The sequence below is a fragment of the Alexandromys fortis genome, unplaced genomic scaffold (genome assembly GCF_014885135.2).
Source record: "Alexandromys fortis isolate MF-2015 unplaced genomic scaffold, M_Fortis_MF-2015_v1.1 scaffold_19, whole genome shotgun sequence".
NCBI lineage: Eukaryota > Metazoa > Chordata > Mammalia > Rodentia > Cricetidae > Alexandromys > Alexandromys fortis.
This window is the reverse complement of record NW_026067890.1, coordinates 11184308-11201693: the sequence shown is the minus strand read 5'-3', so window position 1 is coordinate 11201693 and position 17386 is coordinate 11184308. Positions and strand designations below refer to the sequence as shown.

At 41.9% G+C, this 17386-nt stretch overlaps 1 protein-coding gene across 2 annotated transcripts in view; it reads right to left on the bottom strand.

Annotated features, from left to right (window-relative positions):
- Nucleotides 1-9622: 9622 nt before the first annotated feature.
- Nucleotides 9623-17386, bottom strand: part of Zgrf1 (zinc finger GRF-type containing 1) — a 51220-nt gene continuing 43456 nt past the window's right edge. The window contains exons 22-26 of one of the 2 annotated variants that reach the window (XM_050141650.1): nt 16243-16366; nt 11985-12161; nt 11716-11850; nt 10782-11043; nt 9623-10606 (exon numbers count right to left, since the gene is read on the bottom strand). In XM_050141650.1, coding sequence (XP_049997607.1) covers nt 10470-10606; nt 10782-11043; nt 11716-11850; nt 11985-12161; nt 16243-16366 — 835 coding nt within the window. In that variant the 3' untranslated portion in view covers nt 9623-10469. The remainder of the gene's footprint in view (nt 10607-10781; nt 11044-11715; nt 11851-11984; nt 12162-16242; nt 16367-17386) is intronic. The other variant, XM_050141566.1, reaches the window with a different exon arrangement.

Below are 17386 nucleotides of genomic sequence, written 5' to 3'. Positions count from 1 at the left end.
TTATTCCGGCTCCGACGGAGACGTGATATGTCATATGATTAGCATCTCTCATATTTACAAGAGAGGTATGGGCTGCCAGTCTTGAGAAAAAGGCGAGAGAAAGAAGGGGCATATGCTGAAATGGATTTAGCATTTGAAAGAGAGAAAGGAGGTCGGATAAATACACTTAAACGAGGATTTAGTTTTACTCCTGTTGAGTTCTAATGGATTGTTGATTGAGATTTTAGGGGCCTGGAACCGAGGTGTCAGCAGTAATTTAAAGGAGGTATTCAGTCCGCCAGCGCCTCTTTTCTCCGGCTCGCCCGCGCGCCCCTCCCACCCCTCACTCATTCACGCCTTGGAGCCGTGCGGGGCGGAGAAGGCTTTTACAACACAACACCGGGCCTTCCTCCAGCGCCCAGCGGCGGGGACCGGGCTCTAACTGCCCGGGGCGGCGGGGGCTGGTGCGACCTTCGGGCCACACCTGAGTCTCGCAGCTCGCGACGGCAGCGGGAGCGCAGGGCTGGCAGGCGAGGTCGCGGCTCCCCCTGGCGGGACTTGGCAGTACGACTCCTCCCGGGGCCTGGGGGAAAGCCCGCGGTCAGCGTCCACCAGCCCCACAGGGACCGAGGCGACGCCTCCCTCCCCCCACGCCCTTCCCGAGTCTCCACGGTGAAGATGCGCGGTACTCAGGCTGCGGTTTCACACGGCGAAAGTAACGAGATAGACTTACCAACACTTCCCCTCGGGGTTCTGATGGCAGCCAAGCTTGAGAACAAAGGCATGTGGCCCTCAAGACTGTTCTGAGAAATTCGCAGTTTAACCAGAAGCCATGAGGCCCAACAGGCTGAAAAGATTTCGACTCCAGACAGTGAACGGGGTGCTGCTCAGCGAATCCATACGGTGTGTGAGCAGATAAACAATTGTCCTTGCGAGTCTCCAGACTGCTGGTTTCTTCTCTCTCTGTCTCTCTCTCTCTGTCTCTCTCTCTGTCTCTGTCTCTCTCTTTCTGTCTCTCTCTCTGTCTCTCTCTCTGTCTCTCTCTCTGTCTCTCTCTCTCTGTCTCTCTCTCTCTCTGTCTCTCTCTGTCTCTCTCTCTCTGTCTCTCTCTCTCTCTCTCTCTCTCACACACACACACACACACACACACACACACACACACCAATGAGGCTTTATTAGCAAATGATAATTGCTAAGAGTAGTGATATACACGTAGAATTCCCTTCATCAGGCTTGGTGCCAATCTCCCTTGCATGGAGCCATTTCACTGGCGCCTAACTGTTCATTTCTTTTTAGAGATCATGCGTATAAAGTGTCAGTGACATGGCTGGAGAGATGGCTTGCTAGTTAAGAGCAACTGGCCACTGCTCTTGCACTCACGTCTCCAGGCCCATGACGGCTTACGACTCCACTCCTGGAGGCAGCCACAAACACAATGAAGCTTGTGCCCACACAGACACAGATACATATACAATGACAAATATAAGTCGTAAATAAATAAAAGTGTTGCAATTGACAGCTCCTGGAGAGGGCAAGTTAGTTTTCTTTAGTGTGGTCCCTGGAGGGTCAACCATTTTCTCCTTATGAGGGTTGTTAGAGTCTAATTACTCTAGAAGAGAAAGACTAATTTCAAGATGGCAACATTGTATAGGAAAAAAATCAAGGGGAAAAATGAAGATAGTTTCTAAGTCTGTGGTAAAAGTCTACCAAGAAACTTTGTAAGCACAAAATAAACTAGAAACTCAAACAAAACTCTATACCAATATTAACTAAATCAATTAACTCATTGATTGTTGCAAATAGGACACAGTTTCTTCAAGTTCCCCTCCAGGGGAGAATCTAATTCACCACAAAAAGGGGGTGGGGGATACAGTTTTGTTGCTTTTGTGGAGAATTGTCTGTAATCTGTCAATCGTGTTTTAAATAAATGCTGATTGGCCAGGCAAGAAGTATAGGCGGGAAAACCAGACTAGGGAGTAGAAATGATATGAGAACAGAATTCTGGGAAGGAGGAAGTTGATTCCTCCTTACTCCTTCCCGGACCACCAGAGCAGCAGGATGTGATCTGCCCCACTGAAAAAAGGTACTGAGCCACATGGCTAACATAGGTCAGAAAAATGGGTTAATCAAGATGTGAGAGTTAGCCAGTGAGAGGCTAGAGCTAATGGGCCAATCAGCTTATAATTTATGTGTGATTTTCTCTGGGACTAAATAGCTGGGGGTACTGGACAGGACAAAACCCCCAACAAACAAGCAGGCCAACCCCTCATGTTACACTTGGCAAATCCTCCAAGTCATTTGAGTTCTATTGCACGAACATGTTCTCCGGAGCTGAGCATTGCGAGGCTTGAGGACACTGCTTTAGGGGGAAGGGCATTCTTTAAGATAAATATCTAGCCGCTCCCAAAGAACTGCAGAGTTTTGGCTTCTCCTCTGGCTTCCTTTGGCTCCCGCCATCTCAGGACACTGTTCCTGGTGACACTTTACTCCATGCTGTTCGGACAGAGCTCATTTACTCACAAGAGACTAGTTAAGAAACGGTTCTTCATTAAGGTAAAGGCCTTGCCTTCCCCAGCGTGAGTTTTCCCTTCCTTATGAAGTGGGTCACAGAAATACACACAAGTACTCCACTCGACTCTGTCTCAAGCATCAGGCCAATGAGGTACAGCTGGACAGCAACTTCAGCCACAGTTCACTGACAGCTGGAACTTCTCTCGAATTTCGTATTTAAGAAGAAAAGTCTGTCTCTACCAAGCAGTGACGTCTCTTTAATCATCAACGATTTGGTCAGAGTGGGAGCACCAAGTCAGAGTTCATGGCAGCCTGTGGACACGGTGACCTTCCCTCTTCTGCCATTTTGTCATTGGATAATACTAATTAGAGAATGAATTCCCCCCGTCCTGCCTAGACAGTGTTTTCTCTGTGTAGTCTTGGAACTCCCTCTGTGGACCAGACTGACCTTGAACTCACAGAGATTGCTTGCTTTCTTCCGACTTCTGGGATTAAAGGTGATTACCATCACACCCTGTTTATTTGTTTGTTTTCTGACTCTTTTTTTAGGCTAATTTCTAACACATACATACTAAAAATTTTTTTTGTTTGTTTTTTTTTTCGAGACAGGGTTTCTCTGTAGTTTTGGAGCCTGTCCTGGAACTAGCTCTTGTAGACCAGGCATACTAAAAATTTTTAAGGTCAGAGAAACTCCTGGCACAAAAGCAGACCCAGTGATCCAGGAACGTCTATAAGAGGCAGACACACAGTGAGCCAGAACTGCACCAGATAGGATGACTCCCTCACGTAGATCCCAAAGAGGACTTTACTGCCAGTATCTGCTGTGGAATAATCCTACATACTGTGAAAACGTGTTGCTCTCATTGCTAATAAAAAACTAATTGGCTAGGGCCGGGCGGTGGTGGTGCACACCTTTAATCCCAGCACTTGGGAGGCTGAGGCAGGCGGATCTCTGTGAGTTCAAGACCAGCCTGGTCTACAAGAGCTAGTTCCAGGACAGGCTCCAAAACCACAGAGAAACTCTGTCTCGGAAAAAAAAAAACTAATTGGCTGATAGGAAGGTAGGATTTTCAGGACAGAGAGAACCCTGGGAAGAAGGGCGGAGTCTGAGGAGTCTCCAGCCAGACCCAGAGCAGCACAGGTACAAAATGAGGTAACAAGCCATGAGTCATGGGGCAGCACATAGATGAACAGAAATGGGTTGATGATCTAAGTTGTAAGAGCTGGCTGGAGACAAGCCTAAGCTATTGGCCGGGCAATTATAATTAATAGTAAGTTTCTGAGTGGTTGTTTGGGAGTGGCTTTGGAGACAGAAAAACTCTGTCAATTATTATTTTTATATGAGGAAGTCTTTGCTGAAGATTGCCTGTCTAATAAGCGCCAACATCCCTGTGGCAGCTGTAGTCTGTTATAATGGTATTCAGGCCTGAAACTCAATCATTCCCGTCTCCCGAGCAGAACTGCTATGATTCCGGTGCCTACCAGATCGCTTCCCTTGATCCCATTGAACACTACTCCCAGCTCAGGGACTCTGGTACCTCCTGCCTTAGCTTTGTTAATTTGTCTTGCTGAACTGTCCTGGCTGGGTTTTGGTTCTCGCGTTATCTTCATAATTGGTTCTTCAGATCCTCCTGTTGACTTTCTTAGATTGCGCTGTGCGTTCCTGATCGGAACCTGACTTATGAGCTTGATTTGAATTGGGCAGCTTTACTTGATTTGGATCTAAATTGTTTACTGGAGTTTAGTTTGAAGAGCACCTGTCTTGTGTAATGAACACAAACACGCTATTTCTCATTCAGACTTGTATTACCAAGTAAAGGCAGCCATGGCCTGACGGTGAAGGCCGTGGATAACCTCATTTTCTACACCAACACGTGCAGCCCAAATCGTGTTTCCAGTCAACTTTCAGTATCTTCCTCTTGACTTTTATACCTTTAGTCCTAGCACTTGGGGGGGGGGCAAGGCAGATGGATCTCTATGAGTTTAAGAGCAGCCAAGACCATATAATGAGATCCTGTCTCAAAAACAAGTCAACAAAATATATAGAAAATGTAATGAAGAAAGTGGTATTTTTTTAAAGCAAACAGGCTGTCTGGTCACTCTACATTTTTTTTTCTGCAAAGCTAATTGAACCCAAAGCCTTGCACATGTGGCCAAGTGCTCTACTCCAGAACTGCATCCCCAGCCCTGTTCTTAATTCTTTTTTTAAAGATTTATTTACTCATTATGTATACAGTATTCTGCCTTCATGTATGCTTTACACCAGAAGAGGGCACCAGATCTCATTACAGATGGTTGTGAGCCACCCTGTGGGTGCTGAGAATTGAACTCAGCCAGTGTTCTTCATTTCTGGACCATCTCTCCAGTCCCGTTCTTAATTCTTGTATCAGTTGGTGGATAGCATTTACTGCTCACCTGTCATGCTAGTGCCAGTACCAAATTACAGGTGCAAGGCACAGACCGAAGAGTCGTTGGCACTAAAGCTGTATTGTTCCTTCACCGACACACAGCCTGTTTTATCCTTGGTACCTCGTTCAGTTAGTTTGCTTCTTCCACAGGTATGGCACGTCACAGCAAGTACCATCTCAGACAAGGGTGTTGAGATCATCAAATCTCCCTGACCTGCTTGCTGTTTGTTACATTTTTGCTATGCCCTGATTCTGTATCTATTTAATGGCGCCATGTTGCCCAGGAAGGTTATCATCATCCATTCAAAATACCAGCTATCTCCTAGGTCCTATAATACCTAAAAGGAGCCACAAGGACAATAAAAGATGCCATTTGATCTCTATTTGATCTCTGTGTGTGTGTCTCTCTCATTCTCACATACACAGAGCAGTTTTTAAAAATGAATTAATTTTACAGTACATGAGTGTTTGCCTGCATGTGTGTCTGTGCGCTATGTGCATGTGGCCACAAAGACCAGAAGAGGGCGTCAGAAGCCTTGGAACTGGAGTTATAGAAGGTTGTGAGCTGCCATGTGGGTACTGGGAATTGATCCTGGGTCCTCTGGAAAAGCAACCAGTTCTCTTCTGAGTCATCTTTCCAGTCCCCAGCAGTATATATTAAAGAATGGGAAAGAAGAAAAAGAGGAGGAGGAGGAGGAGGAGGAGGAGGAGGAGGAGGAGGAGGAGGAGGAGGAGGAAAAGAAGGGCATAATCCCAGAGGGAACAGAGCCCAGAATCTGTGCTTCTAGGACGCTTGGAAGTCTCTCTGTAAGGGAGAGTCTACCTTGCCCCAGGCCCTAAGGTTAGAGTAGCACGTAACCAGTCCCTCACTGCCTAGGTTGATCCATAAAACAGACCGCCATGGAGACTTGAACTACACTATTGTGTTGCCCATTTCCTAATTTTTACACACGTGGAACACACAATCACACACACTCATTCGTCCCCACTCAGATTTCTCTAATTAAAGAGCAGAAAATTGAGGAAAACCAATAACTTCAGAGACTAACAGAAAAGGTTTCGATTTTAATGGACACAACTAGTGTTTCCGGGTGGAAAGAATAGAGGATTAGGGAGCAGTGGGCAGTATTCTTCCTTGACTGTATAATCAAGTCATATTAATATAACTTGGCCCAAACTTACTTTCTGCTCATGAGTAATAACGAGACAGGCATTTCAAATCAGTGCTGAGTTAATGTTTTTAGAGCAATTATTTAATTTTCAAAGCCCAATTATCTGTCAAGTAAATCACCAATTTCCAGTTCATTCTTATTTAATATAAAAAAATCTAATTAGTATAAAGCTACTTCACAGCTGCCTTCAAATTAAACTGTAGTTGAGAGCACGCAGCCTCGGGGGCTTGCCTTGGCATATTCAAACCAAACACGTTTGCTCATACGTGAAAGAATAATGCCAAAAGTTATGTTTTATGTTGCTGTTTAAAACTGTGCTTTGTAACTTCAGAATTGAACTTGTAATATATGCTTCCAAACACAGGATTGGCTGCGGAGAGAATCATAAAACAGACATGTTGTCTTTAAACCACTTGATTATCAAATCCTGAGAGTTGTAAGAATGACCAGCTCGGCTACTAATACACTCCAGTTAGTCACTCTTCCTTGCTTTAAGTAGCATGCTGGATCACAGCTTTGCAGACTTCCCTTCCTTTTATTGTATTTTTATTTGTATACAAAATAAAGGGCTTTTTAATGAAATCCTCATGTATACTTATCACTGAGCTTCACCCCTATCCACTCACCCATCACCCCTTTTCTTCTGTGGGCCCTTTCTCCCCAAATTGTCTCCCTTGGCCTTCCATGTCAGATAGGTAGAGATCTGCCTCAAAATAAAGCACATAATATCTTATAATTGTACTATTTGGCTTTCTCCCATTACCTTCTTGTTTTCCTCCCTTCTCCCCTTAACCACCTTCTGCTACATAGTTCTACAGAGTCCACCTTCAACTCTCATGTCTTTTAAAAATCCAAATTCTGCTATAATAGAAACATGCTTGTCTTTCTGGATCTGGCTTGTTGCATTTAACACGACGATCTCCAGCCTTTTCTTTTACTGGGAATGTCATAATTTTGTTCTTTCTTTACTGGTGAATGAAATAACATTATGTTTGTGCACGTGTGTGCATGTGCATTTAACACAATGATCTCCAGTCCTCTTTTTTTTTTTTTTTTACTGGGAATGTCATAATTTTGTTCTTCTTTCTTTACTGGTGAATGAAATAACATTATGTTTGTGTATGTGGGTGCATGTACATTTCTTTATCCAGTGATTGGATCTAAACTGACTCTCTAGGTTTATTCCTAGAAATTTGATGCTTTTTAAAACATTTTGTGTGTATGAGTGCTTTGCCTGCATGTATGTCTGTGCACCGAGTGCATGCCTAGTGCCTGAGGAAGTGGTGAGCCTCCTTGGGAGTGTTGGGACCAGACTCTGGGTCCTTTGCAAGAACAGCAAGTGATCTTAACCACTGAGCCAACTCTTCAGCCAGATACCTCGTAGTTTTTGAAGCTATTGTGAATGGGATTTTTTTTTAAACCTGAAACTTCTTAGAAAGCTTTCTCACTGATATAGAGACAATTTACTAAGTTTTTAATGTTGATTTGTATTCTGCTCCTTTGCTGAAAGCATTTATCAGATCTAAGTTTCCTGAGAGTCTCCGAGTATTTTAAGTATTATCTGCAAAAGGGATAATTTGGTTTTTTTATGATTTTCATCTCTTCTGTGTCTGTTTTATTGGGTTATTGTTGTAATTAAAATTTCAAGCATTATAACAGATTAAAGTGCAAAAATAAGGCTGGATTAGTGGCACACACCTTTAATCCCAACACTTGGGAGGCAGAGGCAGGTGGATCTCTGAGTTCAAGGCCAGCCAGGTTACACAGTGAGTTCCAGGACACCCAAGACTGTACAGAGAAACCACATCTCAAAACAAAACAAAAACCAACACCCCTTTGTCTCTATTGAGATGATCACGTGGTTCCTGCCTATGAGCTTGTCTTACATGGACCAATTTGTGTGTTGAATCATCCTTGTATTGATGAGAATGGGATATTGAAGTTGAAGTTGCCCACTATTACTTACCTGGACAGACCTGCCATTTATAACTAGGCGTGGTTGTTATGTTTGTGAACTTGAGTACACCATTATTATATCTTCAGGATGAATTGCTCCCGTCAGTAACAGGCAATGACATTCTTTTATGGTTTTGCCTGAGGTCACCTCACCAGAGTTAGTCCTAACTTTGGTGCACCAACTCCCATCATTTGGTGCTCTCTCAGCATGTCTGCCAGAGAGATGCTTTTCTTTTCTTTCTTATTTTGCTTAATATTTCTCATTTTATATACCAACCCCAGTTCCCCCTCCTCCCTTTCTCCCCTTACCCCCTCTACTCGTCAGAGGGGTAAGGCCTCCTAAGAGGTGTTTTTCAGCCCAATAGTTAGGTCTTTTTAACGGCAGTTTACATTTTGCGCTACTGAGAGGGACTGACTGGTTGTTGTTCTACTTTTGTTGTTTTCCTGTTTGCTTCAATTACTGATTGTCGTTATTGTCTGTTTCCTTAGTAGTATTCGAGTTCTCTGAGTTGAACACAATTGATTCTTCACTAATCTGGGTTTGATTTGTTTTGTCCTTGCTCCTCTTGTTCACCTACTCCTCTCCTGAACTTTATTCCTTTCTGTACTCTGATTGTGATTTTCTTCCTCTGTGTGGGATTCCTTTACTATGTTCCGCAGTGCTGGCTTGGTGGGCATGTGTTTGCTTAGTCTGTGCCCGCCTTGAAATGCTTGTTAATTTCTCTGTCAATTTTAGAAGATAATTTTGCTAGATATACTCAAATATCCCTTATGCAAGTAAAGACATGTGGGGAGTCTTTTACTTCACAAGTGGACAAGCACTTACAAAGAATAACTTCTGGGCTGGAGATGGCTCAGTTGGTAAAAACACTTGCTGAGCAACCATGAAGACCAGAATTTGGATACCGCCACCTACATGACAGGTTGCGTGTGACCTCTCATGTCTGTCCCTCCAGAACTGAGAGAGACCAAGAGTAGTAGGAGAATTAAAGGGGCTTGCTGTTTGCCAATGTAGCCAAAAAACCATGAGCTGTAGGTTCAGGGGAACCTTATTTCAAGGGAATAATGTAGAGGGTGACAGCAGACACATGCTGTCACCTGACCCACTCACACACCTGCACACATATACGAGAGCAGGGGTACACACCTACACACACAAATGAAAAAGAACAGCTGTTCTCTACCACAAGTGTGGTTGGCTTTACTTTTCCTTTCACATAAGAGTTTCACAGGGACAGGTATTTTTTAATATAAACAAACCAGTTACCATTTTTATTACATTAATTTATTTAGTATCTGTGTGAGGGTGGGCCCTGTGGGTCAGAGGACAACCTGCAGGAGTCAGCTCTCCCTGCCGTGTACCAAGTAGGAGATCCAGGACTGAACTCAGCTTGTGAAGCTGGGTGTACAGTGCTTCTACCCACTGCACCATCCTGCCAGCCCTAGACTGGTAAGTTTTTATTATAAGGAAATTTAAGAAATTCAAGGAAACATTTTTCTGTATTCTAAATTCTAAAATAATTCTTAAATAAATACTGAATGACTCAGGCCAGTCACTAAAATGCTTTATTTGCTATAAATAAACACAATGATATCAATTATGATCAAGACTTTGCCATTTTTTTCCATCTGGATATCAATATATTCTTTTATAAACAATGTCAAGAATTATGTGGACTCAAGTGGTTTGATACTTATATGTATATATTTCCAGAGCGACTATAAATATAGAAAGACTAAAGCAATGTGTTAATGATTAGTGAATAGTGAATTTCTAAGTAATTTTCTTTTCTTTCACATAGCTTCTGTATTTTGCATATTTTTCTGTAAGGAGAATATGTTAGCTTTAAAATAAAAAGGGTTTTATCCATTTATTCTACATATATACCAGTAAGAACTGTGCAAATACACACACAAGGGGAGAATTGAAGAGCGCTAACGGTGGCCCATCCTGTCCATCCCCTGAGAAGCATCTATGCAGTATAGTGCTGTGCCCACCTTCTCTGTTGCATTTTTTTAAAAGTTTTTATTGCAAATTGTTTTAGTTTTTAAGTGGTGGAACAATTCGTGTATTTCAAGTTCAGAAGAGTCTGCTAGTGGTCTGGACTGGAGCTGTCGGCAGATGAACTTCTGATACTACTGTACATTTTTTATGCATACTGATATTCTCAGGAATGGTTTTCTGACTTTTTAAAAATTGGTTTCTTTCACAAACAAGACATCTGCCTGTCACACAAACATCTGCCTGTCTTAATATAAAATGCAGCCCTTTTTAAAGAACAAATTCTTACATGCACTTATTCAGCATGGTGTTTAAATAATGCAACTTTTTTGTATCAGAGGCTTTACAGTAAAGAAAAATATTAAAAATATACAGTATAAAACAATTCTGAATTTACAATACTAATACTCCTGGCCATGTTTTTTGTTGTTGTGGGTTTTGTTAATGAGATTTATCCTTAGATTTTTCTTTTTCCTTTTTCTTCTGTTTTTCTTCTGCTTGTTTTTCAAAATAATCTTTAAGAAGACGGTCCAGCTGTGGTTCACACTGGCTTGCATGCTGCAATCCATCTTCCCTTCCTGAAGAGATACAGAACATAAGAACTGTTCTTTACAGGGGCTTCCATGTTATTGTCCCCTCAGGCATCTCCCAAGTGACATGGGCCCCAGCTTTTCCTCATAAACCACCCAGGAATTAAGCCCACAAAGTCAGTTTTGATTAAAAATGCTTGAAATAAGTACATTTTTATTTTACCTTCACAGTGTTGGATCACACGCCCCCATAGGTGATTTTTCCTCAAACAGGATAAGCTTCCCACAATCAACAAATGCCTTCTTCCTCTGGTCAACGCCACATTCATTCGCTTTTCTGAGTCGATGAACCCTACTTGTCTCGTTCTCACGCAGGACAGAATAATGATCTCTTTCTCAGCGCCCTGAAAGGCATCCACTGTGGACACCTGCACAGCTTTAACATCGGGATGGCCGGCGTCCACAGCGCTCAGTAAATGGCAAATCTGCAGAGAAAGGAGCAGACTCATAAAGTACAGAGATTATGAAGAACCTAGTCCCCAAACTGGTCAACACAACCATTTGAAGCAAACTAATTCAGGAACATCTTTTTTATAACTCATGAGGATTTAGGATAAAAGCCTCTAAAATTAAAAATGACATTATTTTTATTTATGAAGCATAACCGAGTGATGATTAACCTATTGCATGGATTTTATTTGTATATGATAATTTGAACTGATAAGAAGCTGATAATGAAAAAGAAAAATACTAAGAGAAAGAAGATTATAAAAATCTACTTAGAAGTAACTAGCTCTTTTGTACATCCTTAATTTACTGATGAAATATAATAATGCAAGAACATTTTGAAAAACAAGAGTCTCAATTCCATCTGTCCCCAGACACAAAGCATACACCACATTTTCTTCCTCTAATCTGTTTATTTGCATTTTGTCCCAACAGCTGTAAAGTGAATTTAATTAAACCTTGTTAGGTTTACATTGAGTTATGCAGAAAAAATCCAGGCCAGGAAAATACATCAGAATGTTCTTTTGTAAGTATACACATGACAGTCCCAAAGGTCTCAGGCACCAAAGTGAACTACTACAAACATAAAACCAAATATTATAAAATATGATGCTTAACATGTGACAAATATCACCCTATGCAGCACATACCTTGTACATCTGTGATTTGTATAATGTTATCACCCCAATCATGGAGCCCGCTATTCCACTTGCAATCAGTGATTGGATTAACTTGAGTGTAAAAGCAGCTTCTGCCACATTTTGAAAGCTGTTTTCTCTTTCAACCTGGAGCAAGAAACAGATCTCAAATTATCTTCCCAGAAAGGCCACAGGAAGACTCAGTGAAACCAGGCAAACAACAACAATAAAATTAAACCAGAAATTAAGTAGTGATTCCCATCAACACTGATGTCATTCACCTGCTCTGCTCCGGTAACATTATAGAAGCATAGCGTGGGCAGCCACTCCAGGACAGGGCTCCTCTCTGTCTCTGAGACGCCATTCACGAGGTTTCCTTCATAAAACAGATCGTTAGCTATGGCACTGATGACAGGGTGACAGCGGTATTGGGTTCTCAGCAGAACGGGTTTGTGACCCTAGAAATTTAGATGGAGGAAAACAAAAATTAAAAGACAGTATTTTCTTTTCTCTAGAGAAAGAAATCATATTTAAAAGTTTTTGTTACATCATGTTCTTAGATAAATTATGAGAGAACAGACTATAGATAAAATATTTTAAAACAAATTATAAAGTATGTTCACAGACTATAAAACCGAAAATTCAGAGTAAACCAACATTGTGCTTTTATAATCTCCTGGAGTTTGGTCTAATAGTGAAGGTCTTCTAACATTAGGCAGGCCTAGTATACAAGCCTGTGATCTCAGCTCTAGGGAGGCTAAGGCAAGCAGATCACAAGTGCAAGCTCTATCTGGACTAAACAAGGAGTTCTAAGCCAACTTAGACACTGTCTCAAAATGCCAAGTGAAAAGAGGGCTGTGGTGTTTGCCCAAGGCAACAGTGTTGCCTACTATCCACCAGGCCCTAGGTCAACAACTGCTACCACAGCAAGTTCCTGACAGTTTGTTCACTTTCTTCCTTCACAGCCACCTCTTCATCAGAATCTGCAAAGCAGCTCCAGCTCTCACGACTGCGCCCTTGCATCCCAGCCTCACCACTCCAGTGAGCTTCTGGAGAAAATTATCTGCAAAACTTCCTGGTGTTACTAAAACAAACCAAGCAATGCCGAGAGAAGAGAGCTGTGTCCGGGGACAGGAGCCAAGTGCTCAGGGAGCAGAAGGAAGCCTTCCCAGAAATAAGAACAGAGGTTACCAGGTACTTGTGTGTGTGGGGGGATTGGAAGTTGTTATTTAGAAGGGACAAAGTTGCCATTCGGGATGATTTAAAACAAAACAGTGCCCGCTGATGAGATGGCTCAGTGGGTAAATGGCATTTGTCATCAAGCCTAATGACCTGAATAGAGAACCACTCCTATAAGCTGTCCTCTGACCTCCACATGAGTAGACAGACAGACAGACAGACAGACAGACACACACACACACACACACACACATTAAAGGAAACAAATAAAAATAACATAGTATGGCCATTAAGAGGATCAGCCCTTGCCACAAAACCTAACAACCTGTTTGCTCCCCAGCACGACTGTAGACGAGCAGAACTAACACCCACAAGCTGTCCTTTGGCCTTACACATGCAACCCCACAAATACACACATGTGCTTTCATATAATTAAAATAAAAATTTGGGCTTGTCACAGTAGTACACACCTTTAATCCCAGCACTTAGGAAGCAGAAGCAGGCAGATCTCTGTGACCTGGAAGCCAGCCTGGTCTACACAGAGTTCCAGGCCAGCCAGGACTACACACAGAGAGAGACCTGTCTCAAAACCAAGTAAATAAATGAACACAGATATAAAAATTCCCAATAAAATACTTTAAAAACTTCAACTACATTAGGGCGGTCATACCACATACCAAAGCTGGTTTCATCCCATGGATGTAATGATGAGTCAACATACACCATCAGTAAATGAAGTCATACAGTACAAACACAGACTTTAGAGCAGCAATCATACAGGCATTATGCTGGTTAGTTTTAGTCAACTTGGTCAACTTGACACAAGCTACAATCATCTGGGAAGAGGAAACCTAAGTTGAGAAAACTGCTCTATCAAACTGGCCCATAGCACGTCTGTGGGGCATTTTCTCATTAATGACAGATGAGATGTGCCTCCCATGTACAAGAAAGCAAGTTGAGCAACCAGTAAACAGCTTTCCTGCCTTTTCTTCAGCTCTAGTCTCCAGGTTTCTGCCTTGGATTCCTGCCCTGACTTCCCTTCATGACAGACTACAGCTGTAGGCTGAATAGATTCTTCCCTCCCCAGATGGCTATTGCTGGCTGTATTTATCACAGCAATAGAAACCTAACTTAGGACAGGCTCATCTCACCAGAGGCAAAGTCAGCACCTCTTGGTGCTAAAGGATGAAGAAACTGGAAAGAGAAGGGACACAATAAAGGCTACACACAACAAACCTACAACCAACTTACACCAAATAGTGAATATTTAAATAGCTATATTACTGAAAATATACTGATTCAATGCTTTCTTCATCTAAATTCCAACCATCCCTCACAGAACTAGAAAAACAAACAAAACCCAAAACCAACTTTAAAATTCAAATGAAACTACAGAAGATCCCAGCTAGTCAAAGCCATCCCAAGCAGAAGATTGATGCCGGGAACATGACAGTCCTGACCTCAAACTGCCAGAGCCACAGTAACAAAAACAGATGATATTGCACAGAAACAAACAAACCAGGAAAACAGAATAAAGCACCAGGAAAGGAACCCACAAAGGTGTCTAAATGTATACTGAAAAACACAGCTTCTTCAGCCCTGGAGTAGGGGAAACACACTATCAACCGTGCAAGAATGAAGCTGAAGTTGTATCTCTCAACCTGCACCAAAACCAATCCAGAACAGATCCAGGACCTTAGTAGAAAACCTGAAACTCTGCACCTACTAAGGAAGCATGGTCAGGGGCAAGGATGCAAACAACACATAAAATAATACCCAGGAGTGACAAACGGGACCACATGAATTTAAAAAGTTTTCTACATAGCAAAGTAAACCATGACCAGAGTGAAGAGTCTGGTGAATGGGAGACAATCCGCCAACTCTACACCTGACAGGGGATTAATATCCAAAACTTTCAGAGCTCTCCCAAAATACCAAAACTCAAACCTTAACCCAATCACTAAACGTGCAAACTGACTACACAGTCCTCAAGAGAAAGACACGTTACAACAAATACATGTAAAGTGTTCAACATCCTGGGACAGTAAGATAGTTTGGCAAGTAAAGGTACTTTTTGCCAAGTCAGAAGATCTGATTTTGGTCCCTTGAACAAACATGGTAGGGGATAACTTAGGTAATAAATTGTCTTGTGACCTCACCTATACTGTGACATGTGTGCCCCCAACTTTGCCCTCCAAATAAATAAACATAAAAAGAAAAAAAAAGCATACATTATCCTTAGCTATTAGGGAAATGCAAATTAAAACTGTTTTGAGATTCCATTTCACAGTCAGGATGACTATCATCAAGAAAACACATGAAGGGGACTGGAGAGGCAATGCCACGGTTAAGAGCAATGTTCAATTCCCAGCTGCCACATGGCAGCTTAACAACTTTAACTCCAGTCCCAATGCCTTTCCTGGCCCCTGCAGGCACTGCACATACATGGTGCACAGACATACATGCAGGTAAACACTCAGTGTGTATAAAAACAAATACAATCTCAAAAACAAAATTAAAACAAGAAAAGCAAACACATGGTGATAAATGACAGTGAGCATGTGGAGGAATCCCTTTGGTCTCATGTTGCAGGAGTGAAAAGAGATTTGGCAACTATAAAAATTCAGTTTGGAAGTTCCTTAATAAATAAATAAAATTAAAAATATAAATACATAGCTCGGCAGTGGTGGTACATTTCTTTAATCCCAGCACTCGGAAGGCATAGGCAGGCAGAGCTCTGTGAGTGCTGTAGGAAGTATTACAGCTTATATTTACCCGCCTACTGGGGTGTGGCCTCTTATACTATTTACACGTGTGGCCAGCTGAACCTGCGTGTGGCCCTTCTGTCGTTCCCCTTGCTTGGCTGCTCTTTTGGATCACGTGATTCAACCGGTCAAGCAGAGGATTCTGATGTGAGTTTACCCCTGAATGACTATCTATCTCTCGATTCTGAGCTAGTGTGGGATTTCTTTTAAGTGTCCGACCACCATAGAAATGTCAAGGTGAAAGGCATTTTTAGATGCTAACAAAAATAAATAAAAATTTAAATATTTACAGAAAATTCTTTTTTTTTTCTCCATTAGGGGAAAAAATTAGAACTAGGTAGTAGTTGCTGGGTACTGTGACGAAATGTCACTTCACTGTTCCTCTTCACACTCATGGATAATGGAAGGTGGCGTACACAGAGAAACACTTCTGTATTAAAGCTATGTTAGAACAAGAGGATTCCACTGCCTATAAGATGAATACTTTTCAAAGACCTCCAACTACAAACTATTTAAGAACAAGGATAAGGTACCGTATCCTTTACCCACCCTCACAGTATACAATCAATAACTCGAAGTAGTGAGGAGTACATGCCATTAAGCAAAGCCGATCAAAAAGAGTTTGTTCCAATCCATTTTCATGAGCTGCATCAGAACCCTGAATTGTAGGAGGCAGCTGTTTGGAGTCTCCAACAAGAATTAACTTTTCACACTCAAACCTAAAAAGGAACAATTTAGAAAATTAATCTAAGCAAAGAGAAAAGGTATACTAACATCAGTCATTGCTCTTTCTGAAATGTGTTCTTAGAATTCAAATGTAGAAAGTGCTCTAAGAGCTAGCAAGGTTCAACGGTGCTAGCCGGCATATTAAAGGTTTTGAAATGTTACCTCACAGAATCTCGGGTTAGGCAGAGTAGAAAAGTGCTTTAAGACCTTTGATCTCTGGCATTTCATATAAAAGCTAGACAGCAGCAGTGTATAAATCCACTGGGGGCTGAGAGACAGGAGGATCTGGGGACTCACTGCCAGACCAGCTGAAAAGGTGAGCCGTGGCTTCAGTGAGACGGCTGGAAAGATGGCTCAGGGAGTAGGAGCACTTGTTCTTGCAGAGGACAAGGCTAGATTCCTAGCACCCACAGGGCAGCAACTGTCCACCAACTCCAGGTCACACATGTACACAGACATATGAGCAAAACACTCATACACATAAAATAGAGTAAAAAAATAAAATGTTAAAATTAAAAAAGGAAAAGAATGTAAAGAACTACAAAGGAATACATTAGATGTCTACTCTGGCCTCACATGTATACACATCTTTCTGATACACATGGGTGAACACTGATACACACCCATGTGGACAAACACACTTTCACTTAACATACATTTTTTTCACATAAAATATATTAGGTGTCCCTTGCTTCTACATAGAGTTAGTGTTTCACAGAACACATGAGAAACAGTGATCTTAAGACGCCAGAACTCTAAAGCTGTCATCGAATTCTTTGGCATCAACTATTTTAGAAGTGAGATAAATAAGGCCTGTAGGACAAAATGTCTAAGTAAGAGCAAGACAGTGTGGGAAAGTCCTAGGTTCACAGACAAACCTGTATCCAAATCTCAACCCTATCTTTCATATCTGTGGCTCTCCTTGCTTCACGTTCTTATCTCCTGGAAGGAGAAACTCTTCACGTGGCTGTTTAAAGGACCAAATGAAGACCACAATGTACTTAGAATACAGC